Source organism: Aplidium turbinatum, chromosome 7, assembly GCF_918807975.1.
Source record: "Aplidium turbinatum chromosome 7, kaAplTurb1.1, whole genome shotgun sequence".
Classification (NCBI taxonomy): Eukaryota; Metazoa; Chordata; class Ascidiacea; order Aplousobranchia; family Polyclinidae; genus Aplidium; species Aplidium turbinatum.
The window spans coordinates 8,350,124-8,371,054 of NC_137478.1; the positions used below are offsets into that span (position 1 = coordinate 8,350,124).

Sequence of the window (20,931 nt, forward strand, 5' to 3'; positions counted from 1 at the left end):
TATTCTGATTAACCAAATTTATATATTTTTTGTCCTACTATAAATACTTAACCAGATTTAGGTTCATTTTATTCTGACGACAGCTCCTGAAGACAGTCGACAAAAAACTGCAGGTATGAGCTACTTTCTCGCTATTTTCAAGTTTTGTACCACCAATTTACTCGTCAAGTATTTTATTTTGAAGAAAAGTCACGTATTCTACAATTTGTGAGTTGTAGCCTAATACATGAATACTTTACTCTGACTGCGAAGCTTTAAATACAACATGCAAAGTGTTTTCTCTGAGATCATTGCAAGAAATAATGGCCAGTTGCCTTCCAAAACCACATTTGCAATCTTTATTCTATTTGAAGCTTTGAAATGTCACAGTTGCACCAGACAACAAAGACCATAAGATGGCCTGGAATGTTTTAGCCTGCACTGAAATTACAAAAATAAATCGCGAAATAGCTTACTAGCCTATGACTGTTGCAGTATCGAAACAAATTTGACGAATCACTTTACTTGTAACAGATCTACCTAAAATCCCGTTGTAGATATTTTTACAACAGAAAAGTTACAAATTTGGCAGAAAATTCTCATTCAGAAATAGACTGTATCACACTCTCTTTGTTCTGGAGTGTCCAATCATAGAAAGAAGCAACATCACTCTCCAGTAGCATTGTTGTGACCTGGTTATTCCTCTGCACACTTCTAGTTAAGTAATCGAAGAAGTTAGCCATGTCCTCTGCGCCGTTCCAGTCATTTCTATCCACGAACTCTTCTGGCGTCAACTGAAAAGCAATAAAAAGCTTGCGGTAACAAATTTTTAGTTGATAGGTGGTGATCCAAGAATAATTTCGCTTGTTTGGTTGAATGTGCAGTCAGCCGTATATCCGTCCCGTTGGCTCAGAGGTTACGCGCCCGGCTCAAGATCACACGGCCCTGGTTCGACTCTCCGGGTGTGCGCTTGAGCAACTCACTTTCAGGACTACGGTACTCTACATTTAGCGACACCTAGTGAATGGAATAATTCCCCGGTAACATCCGGAAAAAAATTCACTCTACCAATCTCGGTAACCGGCCCTGCGTCAAGAGCCTCTACAAGTATGCGAAACTACCAGAAATAACCTATCAAGGCTTTGTCAGTCCGAGAATAAAGATTCAGAAAAACTACCAACAAGCCAGAAAATCAGTCTTTTTCTCCATTGATTTAACGTCTGCATATGCCTTTTTGGCCTAGGCAACTTCGCATAGAGAATAGGCTTAATCTGTAACACAATCATACTTGAAGTCAACACAAAATTTATCACCGACTAGGCTACTAGTAGGTCTAATTTGGTAACGTCTATCACACAGGCCCGTAACTAGGGGGGGCGAAGCCCCCCCTGCAATAATGTTGGCCCCCCTGGAAAAAATGATGTTAATTAGGTCTGTTCGCTAACTTTTTAATTTTTGTACCCAATTCTCTTGTGTTGCTTAATTGTAAACAATGTGTGTTTAATTGTTTTTGTTTGTCGTATCCAGGCTTACACCCGGTGGTTGAAGATTAAGTGTACGGGAAGGCAAGGAACCAATCTACGTGTCCACCTTCAGGCATGTCTTTAAGTGTCCTGCCAAAGATACAGCCGCATGCTCTTGAGCGGTGTCAAACCTGCGGCCTTTCGAATGCCGTTCCAGGGCTCTCATCACTCGGCTGTGCAGCCGCAGTGTGTTTAATGGTGTGGTCGAATGTTGTGTTAAACAGAGAGACTCGAGATTTATTGCTGGAGAGATCCAGAGTAGGCCTACACCAGTTTCCAACTGAGCTAAGCAGTGTGATAGCAGATCAATCTCCAGAATACTGTGCAGTTGACTGCCACTAAGCGTTATTAAAGTACCGGACAAACACCTTGGGATTTGCGTTCTAGGTATGCTTCCATAGGCTACCTGCAGTTTGAAACTCAGAATGGCAGACAATTCATGGTTTCACACATCTGCTCGTGACCTTTCAAGAAAAAATGAAAACTTCTTGGACCGTGAATCGCTCATTCCTCATACGAAAGTGAAGATAGATATTCCATCAGAGACGGAATTGCAAGTCGCAAAATAGTTCCTGCATGATCATGTGGAAGTTGCAGAACACCAGGATTCCAATATAGTACCGTACTGAAAGAACTGTAGGCTACAATCCACGACTGGCATTCCTGAATGTATCCAGGCTAAGCTTGCTGCTACTGCGGCATCATTCGGGTCTAGTAGTGCGGTTTGTGAAAGTGGCTTCTCGGTCTTATCTCGGATAGACAAGCCTACATGCAGGTCTACGTTCCAGGCAAACTTGGTTCTGTTGGAGTTTGAAAAGGAAATGACCGAGAAAATATACCTGGACATTTTTGTCAATAGGCCTACATTCAATGAAGTCCATCCACGCCTTCTGTTAATGTAGGACCTAACCTATCTATAGCGAGGATACATTTCACTGATGGTGTGAAATAGATTCGCACTGTTATCATTAAAGGATTGATCTTGAAGAGATGATTGTTGATTCTGCACAAGAAAAAATGAGGTGCATTGTAGCCTACAATTATTTACAAAACGATGAGTGACAGGTGCAGCGGTTGCAGCCCTGTTTGATCATAGTTCAACGCCTATTTTCTATGTATAGGCTAGGCCTAGTATATTTTGTGTGATTTATGCAGCGCATTAGAGGAAAATGTAAATAAACTAAAACCACACTAAAACGAACTCAAAGTTCATGAAAGGCAATGGATTAACTAACAAAAGAATCAACTACAAAATCATAAATTTCGCTGCGGTTTCTATGCCAATTTTTAACCATTTATCATTAGATGATGGTCGGAAGTTTTAAAAATGATTTAGCTTCTCAATGTCATGCTGTCGTCATTTTGTTTTTCGTATCTTCATCCTGCATTGCGGGAAAGCGGACTTGAGCGCTATGCACCGGTGTACGCCTTCCGACGTATTGGTATTACGCCTTCCGACGTACACCGGTATACGCCTTCCGACGTACACCTGACCCACGCTGCAGCCAACGGCAATGTCTGTTTCCGGTTGTCTACTCTACTTATGACTTAAATTTAGACTACTTATTTATGACTAAATATTTTATGACTACCCATTACTCGAAATCGATCACTGGGTAGAGGTAATTATCGTAAAGTTTCTTGCCCAGAGAAACAACAACAAGTGCGGGTGGCTGGAGTCGAACATGCAGGCTCTCGACTGCGAGCCCAACGCGCTAACCACTCAGCCACTGCTGCCGAACAATTATAACTGTTTAAGCATGTAATTCACTTTATAATGCCAGTTTACGCTGCTGTTTCTATGATAATCTATGCTAATGTAAATGCTGTATTACGATTAGTGTTTTTGCGTAAATATACCCACATTGTGTACAAACGTCGTTTTCGTTACTTACGTGATACGGAAGGTAAAACTTGGGCCCCTCTAGAATATTTCTTGCCCCCCCCTAATGCTCCAAGCTAGTTACGGGCCTGCTATCACATATACGTTAGGCTGCTGAGAAAGATGGTTCTAATCTGGGGCAAAAGGGAGAGTACGGTACACACAAGCCGCTCTTTTCTTTTTCGGAAACAGTGCCGCTGAGTGGATGAAATAGTGGACAGTGCGTGCGTCAATAGACTAACTGTGGCCAGGTGTGCAACATTGGTTTAAAACTATACTTAACCGTCAGCTAAGTTATGCTAGGCCTACCTGGTTTGGAAGGCTTTCTAATCATAAGTTATGTTAACGAACCTGACCGTCCAAAATCGTGTGAGGATATGTGTGATTTGTCATTGTTTGCGCGTATTCCTGGAAATGTATAACAGTTAATAATGTGAAGTCAAATGTTATAGGAAGGGAAAAGAAAGTTGAAAAAAAGAGCCATATGATATTTTAATGGTCTGAAATATATTCTCCCATATTGAAACTACTTATAGTCACAGCTGGTGAAAAGTATAAGCAAAGAAACGTTTGAGTTAACTTAATGTAAAATAAAATGAATGAATTGAAAGTTGACTAAAACAACATGTTGTTTAAAACAAAATGCGGTGCCCGAAGCTAAAATGTAGCCTAGCCTGGAGGGCATAACAAGTAATCGGACATAAGTAGAAATTTAAGAGAATTTTAAGACTTCAACAAGTAAGTTAGCCTCCAGCCCTAAAACGGCATTAAACTTAAAACAATTTCAATTTGAGATTGAATTGATTTTTTTATTTTGTGCCTGATCCGATAAACCTGATCATGGTCGTCCAAACGTCTCTGTCATTTCATACCCGTCTAAAACCAATGGTTCTTAACATTGGGGATTTGCGCACGAGTTCTAGGGGACCAAAGATCCAATCTAAGTCTTAGGCCAGAGGCGTGCAACATACGGCCTGCGGGCCAGAGCACGGCCCGCGGTACCCATTTACGTGGCCCGCACATTTTTCATCAAGTAGCCCATTGTTTTTAAATACTTTTCACTGTTAGATCGGAGGATGTTGTTATTTGTAACGTCATCATTAGCATTATTGACTTTTAGCATTATTACATCATTAGCATTATTGTTGCGTCATTAGTAAGCGTTGTAGAAAACCGCCTTGTTCTTCTGGCAATGAACCAATGATTCAGTAACATAAATCTTACTTTATGGGTGCAGTGTGGTGAATATATTAATATTTATTCTACAAAAAGCTTAGCATAGTAAAAATGTCTACAAGTAAGAAAAGGAAGGTTGGTTATGAAAGGCGGAAGTTCAACAATGAGTGGTGTATAAATTACTTCGTTGTTCAACACAATCAGGATGTTGTTTGCCTGATTTGTCAAAACACTATAGCAGTAATGAAAGAGTACAATATCAAGCGACACTACTGTGCAAAACACTCTGCTAATATGATAGCATTGTGGGTCAATTACGGGTTGACAAAATGCAGCGGTTGAAAAAGTCTTTGAGCAAACAGCAAGAGGTATTTCACGGTGACAAGAAAGACGTTGAGCTTGGTACAAAACTGAGCTTCAAGATATCTGAAACTCAATGTGTAACTTGATTGTGTGTACTTTTCCATTAAATAAATTGTTCATATAAATTCATGTGTTATTCGATAGACTGGCCCTCAGCATCATTATAATTGTACGTTGTGGCCCATTGCGATAAACAGTTGCACGCCCCTGTCTTAGGCTATATAGCCTAACTTTCAAAACAAGATTGAATTCAAATAATTCTATTGTTTATTTCTAGAAAACAGCTTGTTAATTGTTATAGAAAGGAATTGGGAAGAAAAATCTGGCTGAAAAAAGCTTCAGTTTTTATTATTTGATTAACACATAAGCAGTGATGGGCATTATCGGCGATAATTTACCGGCGATAATTATCGGCGATAAATTTTTATCGCTTATCGTTATCGCTCAATTATTTTTTCAGTTATCGTTTATCGTTATCGCCAAAGGCAATATTTGATTATCGCCGATAATCGCTGATAAATTTTATTTCGGATCAACACACAAGTGGAAAAAACATGAAAAGTAATATTTTTACTAGCCACCTAGTAAATGAAACTAAAATTGAAACCAGTTCTTCTACAGTGCCTGAAGTGTGTGTGCACGGGTCGTTGTCAGGAGAGGGGGCACGCCCCCTGCAGCGACGGCCCTGACAACACAATAATTTTTAGAGCTGCAAATTGCAATGCAATGAAATGCATGCAACAATTCTCTTGTTGTTTTGCTGCAATCGGCAATCGCGAGTGAATTTTACAATTAAAATGAAAGCGCACAGGCGACTTTGCTGTAAACAGCCGTTTAAGCAGAAATCAAAATACAAAGTTTGGAATTTTTATGGTATTTTCATTTGATTTAATTATTTTGTCTACTGCACGTAAGCGGCAGTGTAACTCAATTGATAAAAGCATCCAACTGGTATCTGAAGGTATAATTATAAGCACGGCGGTTACCTCGGTGGTTTGATTCTGGATCAGGAGGTTGAAGATTCGATACCCACTGCCGCTGTTGCGATTCTATTCATGCATAACTTACAAAAAGTTTTGTCCCTTTACAGTAGTAAAAGGGACAAAAGTAGTAATAGTAACAAGTACAGTAGTAGTTACAGTAGTAAAAGGGACATAATGTTCGATTTTTCGTCATGTTGATGAAAACAGTTCGTGCTGCATGGGATGGGGCAGTGCTAATCAAGAAAAAAAAATTATCGTTATCGGACATTATCGGCGATAATTTTATCGTTTATCGTTATCGCTTAACTTTTTTTTGATTTATTGTTTATCGTTATCGCTTTAGGCATTTTTCGTTTATCGATTATCGTTATCGCTTAACTGAAAAATGAGTTATCGCGCCCAACACTGCACATAAGAAACAATTAACTGCACAACAAGATGGCGTACCAAGAACATATTGTAGGGATTCATGGCAAAATAAGTTTACGAATTCTGCGTTTGTTTGAAGGGCAGTTCAAATCAGTTTTCCTGTGGTCGACATCTATCAGAGTTCTGCATTACAAGCATTGATTTGAAACGAAATATATTGGAATGAATCAAGTAAAAAAATTTTGTGTTGAAAAGAAATTTTTACATTTCGAAAAGACATCTTTAGGATAGGCTACACCAAAACCGGTGGTGTTGAGGTGTTGCAACCGTGCCATATTTTAAACTGATTGTCCTGCTTTGGTATCATGCACGTTATTATAACGTCCGCGTTTTGTCGCTTCTACCTTTTTCTAGACCTCTGCTATGTTTGTCATATATCATTTTTGTTGTTGTGATGGTCAGAAATAAAAACAAACTGAACTGAACTGAAAACCCAACAAGGCATCATTTTCACTTTGAATGAAACGTCGTAGAATCTTTCTCAGCGCAGATTATAAAACCAACGCAGTATCTTTCTCAATTACCTCTTTCTTTGTTGGCATTGTTTAACACCAAAAGTAAATATATCTTAACTTACTTTTAAAGTCATTTTATCACCAGAAAGGGTCAATGTTTTTCCAAGCCATTGCTTTTTATTTTCAAATATGCTTTTCACGCATAACCCCAAGTCACGCATTCCAATGCTATCAAAAGGAATGTATCCTATCGGAGCAACTGCAAAGATAAAGTTACTTAATTTGTAAATTATTCTTTTCTTTAAAGTAATCCGAGGCATTTTCTCATATAATCGTTCTCTGTAGTTTAAAAGAAAAACTTTCATCCTATCGCTGCTTTCATCTCAGAACAAACGTACCGTATCGAAAAGAATACTAATAGGATTAATAGAAAATGTCGTTGAAATTTGATCGTTGAATCTTTTCAATCCCATAAAGAAGGACTTTTAAATTTTAAAGATAATCTAGTCCAGGGACGTAGGCTGCAGCGATGGCTCAAATTTGATTTTTTCCATCCAGCTTTGGTTTGGTTTTGAATCTTTATTCTCAGGCTGACAAATCCTTTGATAGGTTATTCCTAGTAGTTTCGCATACTTGTGGAGGCTTTTAACACAGGCCCGGCTACCGAGATTGGTAGAGTGAATTATCAGGTTGTTGAAAATGTTGCTACCGGGAATTATTTCATCCACTAGATGCCGCTGAATGGAGAGCAGTCCTTAGAATGCGTTGCTCAAGTGCATAACCTGAGAGCCGAACCAGCGCCGCTTGATCTTGAGTCGGGCGCATAACCACTGAGTTAACGGGATGCTTAAGTTAACGAGACTTAGCTTAAGTTAACGAGACTTAAGTTAACGAGACTTAGCCTACGTAGTAACGTAGGCTATGTGCAATAAAAAGTAAATTTGTTGAAAGCTTTTTTTTAAAAGCTAAAACACGTGCGTGTTCTCACCTTTTTAAGTTGTTTTTCTTTTTTATACTTAACCAGCAGGTAACAACTTTTGAGCAAGCAGTAGACCTATTCGATATCATTTCTTTAGATAAAACTCCAATGTAAATCAAAATCGTCTTACATTTACTAAAATTAAAATTTCATAAACATTTCGTGCACCAGCAAAAATTTATCAACTCACTGATTTTGCTGAAGTTATTTTGATCCATTTTTGATGGTTTTAACAATCCGTACAAGAAATCTTCATACAAAAAGGGCACCACAAGTAGAGTCCTCGAAACTTCATTTTCCGTTAAATATTCCGCAACATAAGCTTTTGCATCACATGGATCCGACCTCAATCCTATGCTAGAGTATACGTGCATCTGCGTACTGTACACAACGTGAGGTATATTGCATTTCAAGCAAGCGTCTGCAATAGACCTTCCCATTGATACTTCTTCCTGTCAGGTAATGCAAATAAAAGGAAAACAAAAAAAAAAATGCTGTAATTTAACTATAGGCCTATGCGGGCTATTTATGTTATTAAAACAACTAAAAGCATGAAGTAGCCAACCGCGATTATTTATTTGTTAAATCAGATTATAAAACTACAATCTCACGTGCAGTGGCTTACGATGATATAATCAATCAGAACATGCGATGGAAATCTATGTTTTGTTAATGTAGCTATAATCCAGTAGCCTAGCGGTTCTATAGAGGGGTCATTTGATCATCACTCATGTCACTCTTAGCATGCGTTTGTTAACCTTTTATTGTATTTTTACTAGACGTGTATTTAACAAAAGACAGAATAAGGCAAAGACAGGCAAAGTAAGTGGAAGAGAAATATTGTAGTCGATTGCACATTTGTACTACGGCAGTAGACTCACCTAATAATAGTAATGTTATGGTTTTATTTGTGTCACTCTATACAACAGCTAAGTTCTTTTAGCGACAGGGCTCATGTTTAATTTTGTATCATGTTTACGATGTCATTAGCCTACATGAGAACTTTATTCTCACTTACTCTCACTGCATTAGGCAAGAAAGAACACAATCGATACCGTTTTAAAGTCTGCGGTTTGACCCGGACTGGAATCGATCTAAGATCTACCTACACCAGAGCCGGAGGCGAAGCCACTCGGCCACTGATCTGGTGAAGACTCACCTAAACTGGTTATAGGTGAATTGTTCGTAAACAGTTGTTCGTAAAACAATTGTTCGTAAACAGTTGTTCGTAAAATTAATTCTTTGTAAAACAATTCTTCGTAAATCGTTTCTTCGTATACATCAATTGTTTATATACTGAATTGTTCGTAAACAGGTGATAGGTCAATTGTTTGTAAACAATTTTTTAGTTGTTACTCAGGGGCGCCGGATGCGGGGGGTATCATGGAGGGACATGGGGGCAATGATGCCCTTTTAAAGTGATGTAAGCTACTGCACATTTTGCAATATAACAATTTCTGCTATTCGCTTTTAGCCTAATTATCACACAGGCCAACAAAATTTTTTTGCCACAAATAAAGGTGAGAGTCATTTTAAAGTATTTTAAGGCCCCTGATTCCGAAAATGCACTTAGTTTTTTCGAATTGGCTCTAGTTTTCGAGATATTCGACAATGAAAATATTTTTGAAATCGTTACTCAAAAGCTCAAAATAATATTCACAGCAAAAATTCTGCAACACAGTAGGTTACATCATTATAACATAGCATGATGTCCTTCTTTGTATACCGGACACTTGTATCACTACTCGATAGTGAGCTGATAGATCAGCATTATCGCTATATCTTATCTTAAAAGTTTTAAAAAAATTGGCCTTTCAGCAACAAAAGTGCCCTTTTTCATAATCTTGCTCCCCCCCAGTTAAAAAATTGATTCGGCGCCCCTGTTGTTACTCGTGCAGGACATTTCCTTTGAAAATGCTCAAATTTCCAATAAGTAGTTTCTTGCCCTTGTGCGTTAAGTGCACTATAATCTTCGTAATAAAGCTGGCCACCATACAAAAGTTTTGGTTTTCCTTTTTTTCTGCCATTCTGAATCAGGGACTCTACACTCTGTTTGCTCGGCTACAGCACATCTCTAGCATATACGCTACCCTAATTAATTTTTCGTAAAGAATTGTAACTGTTTTACGAACAATTAGTATTACGGTCAATTGCATGCACGAAGAAATGCTTTACAAAGAATTGTGTTACGAAGAATTAATTTTACGAACAATTGCTTACGAACAGTTGTTTTACGAACAATTGTTTACGAAAAAACGTCGGACACCACCTAAAGTGATGTTAAATGCCAACGTCAACCTGACGCAAACCTTATGCGAGGCATGGCATGCTCTCAGTTTTTTAACTGGGGCCTACTTAGCCTAAATAATTGTCTCTTTAAAACATACTTTTTGTATTTTTCAAGCTCTCTCTCAGTATTTGTTTTAAAGAAATTAATACTAACCATAAACTTAGGAGCAAAATGGTTGGAACGCCTGGTTAATCTAATCAAAAAATAAAGAGCCCAAAATGTAGATACTAAACTCTACATTTTGGGCTCTTTATTTTTTGATTAATACTAACCACCTTAACAAATATTTATCTCTCTTATTGCTTCAAATAGTTGATAAATTTAAAGATTTCAAAATCGCGTTGTGGCATCCAGCAAAACTCAATTTTTATTTCGTTTTGGAAGCAGAAAAGAAGCCACCTATCATATACCAATAGTCTGGATAAGTCTTCGTGTAAAAGAGGATAGGCTGCTTACAAGCATGTTTCAATATTTGAAAACTTACTGCAACAGAACCATCTCGGTTATAGATCACATTTGTTACAAAAAATACACCATCCGCTCCATCAATGGCTTTTGTAACAGCTTCAACTTTTTCTACATCAAATCCGCAAAGTAGAACTTCAGGATTGGATGACTTAATTGCTCGTACAAAGAAAGAATCTGCAAGTGATAAAAGTATAGATTAGCAAGCCATCCCAAACAGTTAACCAATGTAAACGTTATGTCAATTTAAACAACAGTCCTTTGTCCTGTAGCGTAGCTAGAAAGTTATGTTCCAAGAGAAAATGCAGCTAACAGTTTATTGCTCTGCTATTCAATATTAAATATAATGATAGCAGGAGTGGGAATCGGAGCTTATATTGCTTGCTAATGCTAACCATGGGATAATGTGAAAAGGAGTGCGAATTTTTTAGAGTGCAACAGACAATGGAATGAAACGAAACTTTCTTAGTATTACACTTTTTGTAGTATTAATAATATTTATTATTTATATTAATAATTATGGTCTTTAATATAATATATATTCTGCATGACTATATGATAACTTTACCTGATGGTGCTGGCGTTAACACCTTAACCATAAAGTTTCTTTTATCAGATGCAAAAGCATTAATAACTGCCAAACACTGATTTGCAGCGGCAGCATGCCAATATCCATCGTGGCAACTGAAATATCTACTGGATTCTGAATCATGAGAAATTCCAGATGTTGGGTGCACTGCAGCAATCACCACTATTTCCTTCATTGAAATTTATGACTTTTTGAAAAATTGTTTGATACTATTTTCAACTCGCTTATCCTGAAAAGAAATTGCATCATGTCATGGAAGCCTAAAGATATTTTTGAGGATGTTTAAGTTACAACATAGTAGGCTACAATGTAGTAAGCTAAAACTTGTGTAAAACTTGTTGTTCTCAAACGTACATTCAATCGACATTGTCATTTCAGTTTACATTATTTCTTTTACTTCCACCAATAAGCTAGGACAAAACTTGGCCCAGAAATTGACAATGTTGCAAGCAGCTAAACAGAAATATAGCCTAACTGAGTAATGTGCTACGGACTGAATATTAAAAACAAGAACGAAAGTAACCACGGTCAACGGTATTGGATCACCGTTAGCTGTCCAGGCTTCTTCGCAAAAATAAAATTTTATATTATTAAGAAATCCTGCCACAGTTGTTTATGATGGATAGATAGGCGGTCTGTGAGATAGGCCTAGTTTGCTTTGCCCTGCTAAGATTTGCAGAAAGATCACTCACAATTGGGGTGTTTAATTTTTGAAAAGAAAGCCATTGTTGTCTTTTCGAGCGTCTACATTGTCCAAACAATTATTTGTGTTCATGTTACAGACAGAACATCAATGACCTCCCTAACATTGTTATTCATTGTTAGAACGCTTTTGGAAATAAATCAAGACAGCATTCCAAAGTGCTACGACGAAAATGACTATTTTGCTGTAAGCCCTTATAGACTCGGCTACCAATATCCGTTCTGATGAAGTTAAAAGCAGATTTCTATCGTGGCTCACGCTGAGTTAAAGTAGCCTAAAATAGAAATTGCGTTTTTGCACCTGCAGTTACTTCAAAACTTTTATTCTATGAATATGTAGCCTACAGTAGATTGTAGGCCTATTGGTTGACTGTAAAATTAAAGATGCAAACAAAAATCGTAAATGAGAATGGCACTTCAATTCTTGATCACAATGCAACACTTCTGTTCTATTGTTATGAGAAGCTACAATGATCAAAGCTACACAGTGAGAGAAAAAGCTTCATCGATAGAAAAAAATTGAACAATACACTCGTATGCCGAAACAGAAATAGCCATCACAATCCAATTTTACTCACATAAAAGCAAATATTTTTTATCCAATTTTTTAAGCATGGCCAATATATTAGAGCAAGCCAGGGAGTGTTGTCACAGGGGCGTACTGCTACAGTGCTACTGTCACAGCACATCAGCGACGCTCAACGGATGGTTTGATTTAGAAGCAACAACACTTTAATTATAATATCTTGGTTTCGCTTGGTTTATCTCGCTGATCCGGAATGCATGACTGATTAAAAGTTTCTATTCAAGCTTAACTTTGTATATTTTTTTGAAGCATCTAAAAAATGCATTAACCTACCCATCCGCAGACTTCTGTAGTTTGGTCTTATTGTAGCCTTTAAATTACGAAAGTGTGTGTTTTGAACAATAAACCGTTGAGGGGTAACAAAACGCAAAGATAGCGAGAAAAATTGCCTGATTTTTCCAATTTGGGAGGAGCATGTGATCAAGTGTCCGGGTCGCTAGGCTACTGTTCAGCCTGGAATAGACTGAAACAACTTTCGTTTTTTCGAAGTCATTACTCACTGCCGTAAGTCCGTTGTAAGTTTTATCAAATCCGTATCTGATGCAGTCTGTTCCAATAACACAAACTGGCAATATAGCGTACCCACTACCCACATATGTTTGCATCTTGACAAATAGGTTACAAAGTGGGCGCATTGGTAGCCGTTCTACACCAGATGCAATTATCGTGACGTGACGGCTCACTTGTCTTCAAAAAGGTTCGTGAATTATGAACCACTGTCTACGTTACTGGCCCAGAATGCAAAATCCGTCATTTCTACATTGATTCAACGTCAGCTGACGTTAAATTAATGTAGAAATGACGGATATTGCTGTGTGGGGTGTATATGGTCATTTTGTCGTCTATTGATAAGCAACAGAAGTAGAGTAAGTCTATAGCCTATTGACATCTTGCACTGAATTGTGTTACTCTGTCTATAACTTCAGTCGTGGACGTCGCCAGTATAGCGACATCCACGCTTCAGTGAATGAACGAATGAACACTCAAACTACCTCCTAGTTGACAAAATTGATTCTTGTTACATTTACCGTTTGCAGACTTACAATCGATGAAAAAAGAAAAGATTTTGTTAGGGTGGATTTGCCCAGTGACGTAGCCAAGGGGGGGGGTTGGGGGTTACAACCCCCCCTTTGGCACGCATGTGACGTCACGATATTGAGAATGATGCTTTCGGTCTCTATGTCTCTAAAACAAAGTTTGCCTAATTTTAAACGAAACTGCATTAAAAGAACGAGTTTTGCCAATACCAAACATTCAAATACCTCAGCCAAGAATTAGCAACAAGAAAGCATAGAAACTTAGCTTTAATTCCGAAAAATGCCCAGGAAAACATGATCTTATCGTTTTGCCATGCTACCGGACAGCACCATTTTACAGGAATATTTATACCCACATTTTTGTTGAAAAAGCTCTCAGAATGCACCAAATTCAAAGTAATTTTTCGAAATTTTATGGGGGAGGCCCCCCAGACCCCCCGCCGCTGGATGACGCCTTTGGCAAAAACGCCGTCGGGCTTCGCAGCCGGCGGTCAAAACCCCCCCTTTCAACATTCCTGGCTACGCTACAGGATTTGCCTTAATATGAATTGGTATTGCGATAACGTATAAACATCTTGAAGTCAAAAGCGCAGCTTAGCTAATAAAATCCTGCCTAAAAGAAATTGTATAGGTAACTCCTCAAAGAAAGTGTAGACTAGCAGGGCATATTTTCAGTTTAAAACTAAAAAATACAAAAGCTATGAGTGTGTTTTGTACCGGAATTTATTGTTTTTACTCACTATGTCCCCGGTTTTGTTAATACGTTTTTGATGAAAAGACTATTTTTTATCATAAATTCTTAAAGCAAAATGTTTCTTGATTTGGTTGCATCCGATTTTTGTGTTGGAAAGTTATTCTATTTTATTGAAAAAAGACATCGCAACTTCTTGTTGAATGAAAAGGTAATATTTATTTCGATATGTATTTCTCTTACAGAGGTTTCGTTGCATCATACTAGCTTCAACTAATTATTTCCATGGGCGAAAACTGTAAACAATGATGTGTCCTTTCTTACGCAACCAGCTGTTTGAAACCATTCAAAAAGCTGCTGATTCATCATTAAATGTGGCGAGTCACCTAACGTAACAATTTCAACCAATCGCTTGTAAGCACACGTGCTTAAATCAGCCAATCATAAGCCACCACACGCAGATAACGAGAAATACTCGCCGGTTGCTTTATATAAACTGATCAACTTATTCAAAAGCGCAAGCAAAGCTTAGCTGTATTGTAGATTTGTAGTAGTAGGGTTTAGTGAAGCGGGTGTTGGATTTTAATTTTTTCGGATTGTCCTAAGAAAAGTTATAAAAAGTGTTAGTACTGTCAGCTGAATTCGTATAATTTTAGGCAAGTCCATTCATTTTGAAGTTTTGATTTCCTTCAGGCTTACAGTTTGATAGCCTATTTTGTTTATATTTGATCCATAGCGAAATAACATAATATACGGCACCGTACCCTACATACAATTGAAAAGCGTTTTACTAAAGCTATCACATTTTGTTACTAGTACCTTAGATCTTATGTTAAATTTAGAGCATATTGTCGGTTACAATTTCAACCACTGTTCCTGTGGGTTATCATATTTTTCAAAGTAACCCCTTTTTTAGTTAGCATAAACAATCAACTGATTTTTAACTTTCCCAGAAACGATACATATTAAAAAACACTTGGTTAGTACAAATGTTTTATGATATTTGCTAATTATGGAGACATTTCATTGACTTACCATCAACTGCTCTAAAATAAATCATAATTATTGGTTTTGTGGCATTCTTTAAATGAGGAGTGTCCAAAGTATGGACTGCTGGTTAATTATGGTACAAGCCTGTTGGTGCATTATTTTTGTCTCGCAGATACACCATAAATTATATCAATCTTAATTGTATTTTTGTTTGTACAGTAGCCTAAAGAAATGTTGTGCTTGTTCAGCTCAACATATGTATATATAGGAGCATTCAATCATACTCGGTTATGAACTTTAAAAGAACTGCTTGAGATCAATAGGGTTAGAGTTAGGAATAAGGTTAGGGTTTTGATCTTTGCCCAGGACTGAAAAAAAATTCCAAAATACAAGTTTTTGTTTTCAATCCGCCCCGATAGCTCAGTTGGTTAGCACGTGACTTCTAGAACAAAGAAGCTTCAAGATTAAGCTGTGCTGGTTCGACTCTCGGAGTGTGCGCTTGAGCAACGCATGTTAAGGACTGCTCTCCATTCAGCGGCATCTAATAATTCCCCAGCAACAAGACTTCAACAATCGGAAACTTCACTCAGGTGTCAATCTCGGTGATCGGGCCTGCGTCAGTGATTCAAAGCCTCTACAAGTATGTGGGGATTAAGCTCTGCAAGAAGCTTTCCCAGTCCGAGGATAGATTCAATCAATCAACACCTTTAAACTTTTCTCAAATTAGGGCTGAATTTATTATCTGGCAACGCTATTGAGGCTATATTTACATTATGTAACTTGTATTGAGGAAACTTGTATTTTGGAAATTTTTTTAGTACAATACTTACTGTGTTGGTTAACACCTAAACAGCATACTTTCAACTTGATGTTTCAAGCTGGACAGTACCAATCAATGTCATTGCCTACACTATAAAATAAGTAGTAGCCTATATATATTTATATACAGCCAGTGTGATCCCAGGACAATTTATGCCACACCAGTAAGCAGAGTGATCAATAGTTTTGTTTTCGTTACTGTTTTGTTTTCCTTTGTCAGATTATGATGTTTTTATATTTATTCCGGTTTTCTTTGGCAGACGTTATATTTTTTGTATAGTATTAGTGAACAGTGAGATTTAAAGTGATATCATGATTAAGTGTTTTTGTATATTGGCATTTCTATGCCTTTCCTTTGTGAATGCAGCTGATGATGACAGTAAAGATATGGGCACTGTGATTGGAATTGATTTGGGAACGACATATTCATGGTAAGTCAATTTAATTATTGAGACTCCACATACGTTTTGTGTGTGTAATTGTAGATTACATTTATTTTACTTTTCAACTAAACAACATCTTTTTTGCTAGGACCTTGGCTGCTATTGGGCATTGGCGAATAAATAAGGCTCTCTATCGTTCTGCTTGTTTAATTTACAATATTTAATTTTGTTTACTATGGCTATTTGTATATTCATGCAGTGTTGGAGTCTTCAAGAATGGTCGTGTTGAAATCATTGCAAATGATCAAGGAAATCGTATCACTCCCTCATATGTGGCATTCACTTCAGAAGGTGACAGACTCATCGGAGATGCTGCCAAGAACCAGCTTACTTCAAACCCAGAAAATACAGTTTTTGATGCAAAACGGTTGATTGGACGTACATGGAGTGATTCTGCTGTACAGAGTGATATTAAATATTTTCCTTTTAAAGTTATGGAGAAGAATAAGAAGCCTCATATTCAAGTTGATGTTAAAGGCGAAAAAAAGGTAGAGTTTGTGCCCACTGTTTTGTAAAGGTATTTTTGTGAATTTTTAAGTTCTTTAAAGATGTCGTCTCATTATCATTAGGTATGAGTACATGCATTTTATTTGTTTGTTTAGGTATTTGCTGCTGAAGAAATTAGTGCAATGGTGCTGGGAAAAATGAAAGAAATTGCTGAGGCATATTTAGGAAAGACTGTGACACATGCAGTTGTAACAGTTCCAGCCTACTTCAATGATGCCCAGAGACAAGCTACAAAAGATGCTGGTATCATTGCTGGCTTGAACGTCATGAGAATTATCAATGAACCGTAAGTCTAGTTTTGCTTGTACACTGGCGCACCGGAAGTGGAGGGGCAGCTGCACCCCTGCCTTCAATTTTTTTGTGGATAGGGGGCAGGGGGGCAATGGTGTCTTTTAAGATCATGTAAGCTACTGCATATTTTGCAATATGATATAACAATTTCAGCTATTCACTTTTAGCCTAATTATAATCTTTCATTTCTGCCTCAAAATAATATTCACGACACAAAATTCTGTATCACAGTAAGTTAACCTACAATCATGATAACATAGCATGATGCCCTTCCTTGCCATTGTTCTTTGTATACCGGATGGCGGACACTTGTATCCATTACTCGATAATGAGCTTGATGGATGAGCATTATCGCTACGGTATATCTTATATTAAAACTTTTAAAAAAGTTGGCCTTTCAGCAACAAAAGTGCCCTTTTTTCATAATCCTGCGCCCCAGTCAAAAACCGTTCCGGCGCCCCTGCTTGTACAATTGTACATGATGCTGATTGTTGTGAGCATGCCCATGAATAAAAAAAAAATGTAAAAATTGGTTTTACACTCTCATGTATAATATATTGTATATCTACTATTTCAGGACTGCTGCAGCTATTGCTTATGGTTTGGACAAGAAAGAAGGGGAGAAAAACATCCTTGTTTTTGATCTTGGCGGAGGCACTTTCGATGTTTCAATGTTGACAATTGATAATGGTGTATTTGAGGTTATTGCCACAAACGGAGACACTCATTTAGGTACAAAACTCAAATATTATTTCAATTAGCCCTCTAGATAAGGTTTTTCTATCAAAATTTGTGTCTCTGATGCAGTGATATCACGCACAGCATGGTATGAGTTAGGAGATGTACAATAAAGTTGGCATTTATTATATCCTTTCACTTAAAACAAGGTTAGCTGTGCTTGTTACGTAACTTAGATACTCTTTTAAGGCTTTGCACACTATTACTTTCTTTTTAATTTTACAGGTGGTGAAGATTTTGACCAGATTGTTATGGACTACTTCATGAAATTGTACAAGAGGAAAACCGGAAAGGATGTGCGCAAAGACAACAGGGCGGTGCAGAAGTTGCGCAGAGAAGTTGAGAAAGCAAAACGAGCTTTGTCTTCCCAGCAAACAGCACGAGTTGAAATTGAAAGCTTCTTTGAAGGCGAAGATTTCTCAGAAACTCTCACTCGAGCAAAATTCGAAGAATTGAACATGGTGAGAGATCAGACTGACTTGCATAGGTTGCTTTAAGAATATATTTTTTACTGTGGAAATGGTGCTGACTTTTATTGTGCGTGATTTTACTCAAGATTTTATTGCTTTTGGTAAGTTGGTGACACGGTACTTGCGTTTTTGGTATTAAATTAATTTCTTTTTATATAGAAACTCTTCAGATCCACAATGACTCCAGTGAAGAAGGTTTTGGAAGACTCCGATTTGCAATTAAAAGATGTTGATGAAGTTGTTTTAGTCGGTGGATCAACCCGAATTCCTAAAATCCAACAGCTGGTGAAAGAACACTTCAAGGGCAAGGAACCCAATCGGGGTATTAACCCTGATGAAGCCGTCGCTTATGGGGCTGCTGTCCAAGCTGGCGTCTTGGGTGGTGAATCTGACACAGGTATGAAAAAATAAATGCAGGATCTAATAAACCTTATGAATCGTGACGAAGAAACTGATGTTAATATAAGTAGTTGTTCATCTCACCCGCTTAATTTGCAGGAGACTTGGTACTTTTGGATGTATGTCCACTCACTCTTGGCATTGAGACCGTTGGAGGAGTAATGACGAAGCTTATCGCTCGGAACACTGTTGTCCCGACCAAGAAGTCGCAGATTTTTTCAACTGCCAGTGATAACCAACCCACCGTCACTATTAACGTTCTTGAAGGTAGCGCTTTTGATTAATATTATTGAAATTTTTCTTGTGTTAAGTGAGCGTCGTGGTTTCTTTGACTGTTGTGACATGTCAATTCACCTTCACAGGGGAGAGAGCCATGGTGAAAGATAACCATCATCTTGGAAAATTTGATTTAACTGGCATTCCTCACGCTCCAAGGGGAGTCCCTCAGATCGAAGTCACCTTCGAAATTGACGTGAACGGTATCCTCCGTGTGTCCGCTGAAGATAAGGGTACAGGAAATAAGGAAAAGATCACAATCAAGAACGATGATAACCGGTTGTCAAAAGAAGACATCGAGAGAATGGTACAAGATGCCGAGAAGTTTGCAGCGGATGATCAGAAGGTGAGACCATTTGCAGTTAAAACGTAAACGGTAAGAAACTTTGCAGCTGTCTCTCTCATCCTGTTTTATCTTACCACCATCAAACAATCCCTAATCTAGGAACATTGCTTCTTTTGGCGAAGTCGCCCATTACATGAAACTGATTCACGGTTTTGCACGTAAAACCTAATTCTTGGATCAGCTTCCTTTCTTCAAAATAACACTTAAAATTTGCCTACAGCATGGCCACCTGGAGATGCGGCCTGATTTGTCACATTTTGCAGATTTTGATTACAGCTACTGCTAGTGTTTGACTGATATTTTTTGAGATATTTTTACTTTTTGCGGTTTCCTAATGACATAAAACTTTTTTGTTGCCTTGAGGAAGCAGTAGCAAATGAGAAAAAGTAAGTTGAAAAACGCAAAATCAGACTGTTATTGAAAATTAACAGTCTGACTAAAATCTTTGAAATCAAATTTTCTTTGTTTTTCAACATGTGAGGATGTTAAAACCTATTGTGTCATCTGGGGAAAAGAATAAAGAAAGCGTAAAAATCTAATTTTTAGAAAAATTTATTTAAACGTTCGTCCAAAGTTAGAAAAACCTGGAAATTTCTGCAAAATGTGACAAATCAGGCCGTATCTTTAGGCGGCCATGCCTACAGCAAAGCTTGTTTGCAGTCACAATATAAATATTCTTTTCTTACAGTTGAAAGAACGCGTTGACGCCAGAAACGAATTAGAGAGTTACGCTTACTCGCTCAAGAACCAAATCAATGACAAAGAAAAGCTTGGAGGCAAACTCTCTGACGACGACAAGAAAACTGTGCAGGATGCAGTTGATGAGTCCATCGCTTGGCTCGACGAACATCAAGAAGGAACAGAAAAGGAGGAATATGAGACACAAAAGAAAAAGATGGAAGAAGTCGTTCATCCAATTGTTTCAAAACTTTATCCTGATGGAGCCGGAGGAGCAGGTGGTGCTCCGGAAGAGGACGATAGTTCTGATGATAAAGATGAATTATAAATTGATTTTTTTTTTATACGTTAGACCATTACTATTTTTGGAACCTCGGTGGTGAAGAAATAGTACCGGTACCGTACTTCAAAATTTATGTCTGGTGTAGCCAAGGCGCTGGAGTCGGTGGCTAATTCATAATAATTTCTTTGTTCCACGAGGCTCAGAAAAATACTACTGTATGAAGCATTTCCAGCCTTTTCTACCGGATTGCAGTGAAGATTGTACTACTCTATTTGATTACATGACGACCGTAAACCGTATTTATTTCAATTGTTTACGTTTTGTGTATTTCTTCCGCTGCGTTTTTTTCTGGTCGCTTTTTCATTACTTCGAAGCTTCAGTGTGAAGCTTTAATTAAAATTTGTGAGACAAGTTTTGTAGTGCTTTAAGCTATTGCGTGTACTGTATTTTCTGAAATAGTTTTACAAATATTACTTAATGTAATACTGGAGTGCATTCTCTCTATTGCAAACAGAAATGAGAATGTCTAGCAATTGCAAGATTAACGTGGAGTAACACCATC

General features: G+C 37.7%; 2 protein-coding genes across 3 annotated transcripts; one reads left to right on the plus strand and one right to left on the minus strand.

The window, feature by feature from the left end:
- Nucleotides 1-162: 162 nt before the first annotated feature.
- On the minus strand, nt 163-11,337 carry LOC145774765 (nmrA-like family domain-containing protein 1). Of its 2 annotated transcripts, XM_082586072.1 has the most exons (6): nt 11,093-11,337; nt 10,544-10,701; nt 7,960-8,221; nt 6,913-7,049; nt 3,736-3,792; nt 163-773 (listed from the first exon to the last, which is right to left on the minus strand). In XM_082586072.1, exons 1-6 carry the CDS (start codon nt 11,286-11,288, stop codon nt 579-581), a joined length of 1,005 nt encoding a protein of 334 aa, XP_082442198.1. In that variant the 5' UTR covers nt 11,289-11,337; the 3' UTR covers nt 163-578. The 2 variants fall into 2 exon arrangements, with proteins under 2 accessions (XP_082442198.1, XP_082442199.1); XM_082586073.1 differs by lacking the exon at nt 3,736-3,792.
- Nucleotides 11,338-16,167: 4,830 nt separating this feature from the next.
- On the plus strand, nt 16,168-20,780 carry LOC145774147 (endoplasmic reticulum chaperone BiP-like). Its single transcript, XM_082585312.1, has 9 exons — nt 16,168-16,369; nt 16,581-16,869; nt 16,984-17,174; nt 17,757-17,911; nt 18,143-18,378; nt 18,547-18,784; nt 18,886-19,053; nt 19,149-19,408; nt 20,097-20,780. Exons 1-9 carry the CDS (start codon nt 16,251-16,253, stop codon nt 20,412-20,414), a joined length of 1,974 nt encoding a protein of 657 aa, XP_082441438.1. The 5' UTR covers nt 16,168-16,250; the 3' UTR covers nt 20,415-20,780.
- Nucleotides 20,781-20,931: the final 151 nt, after the last annotated feature.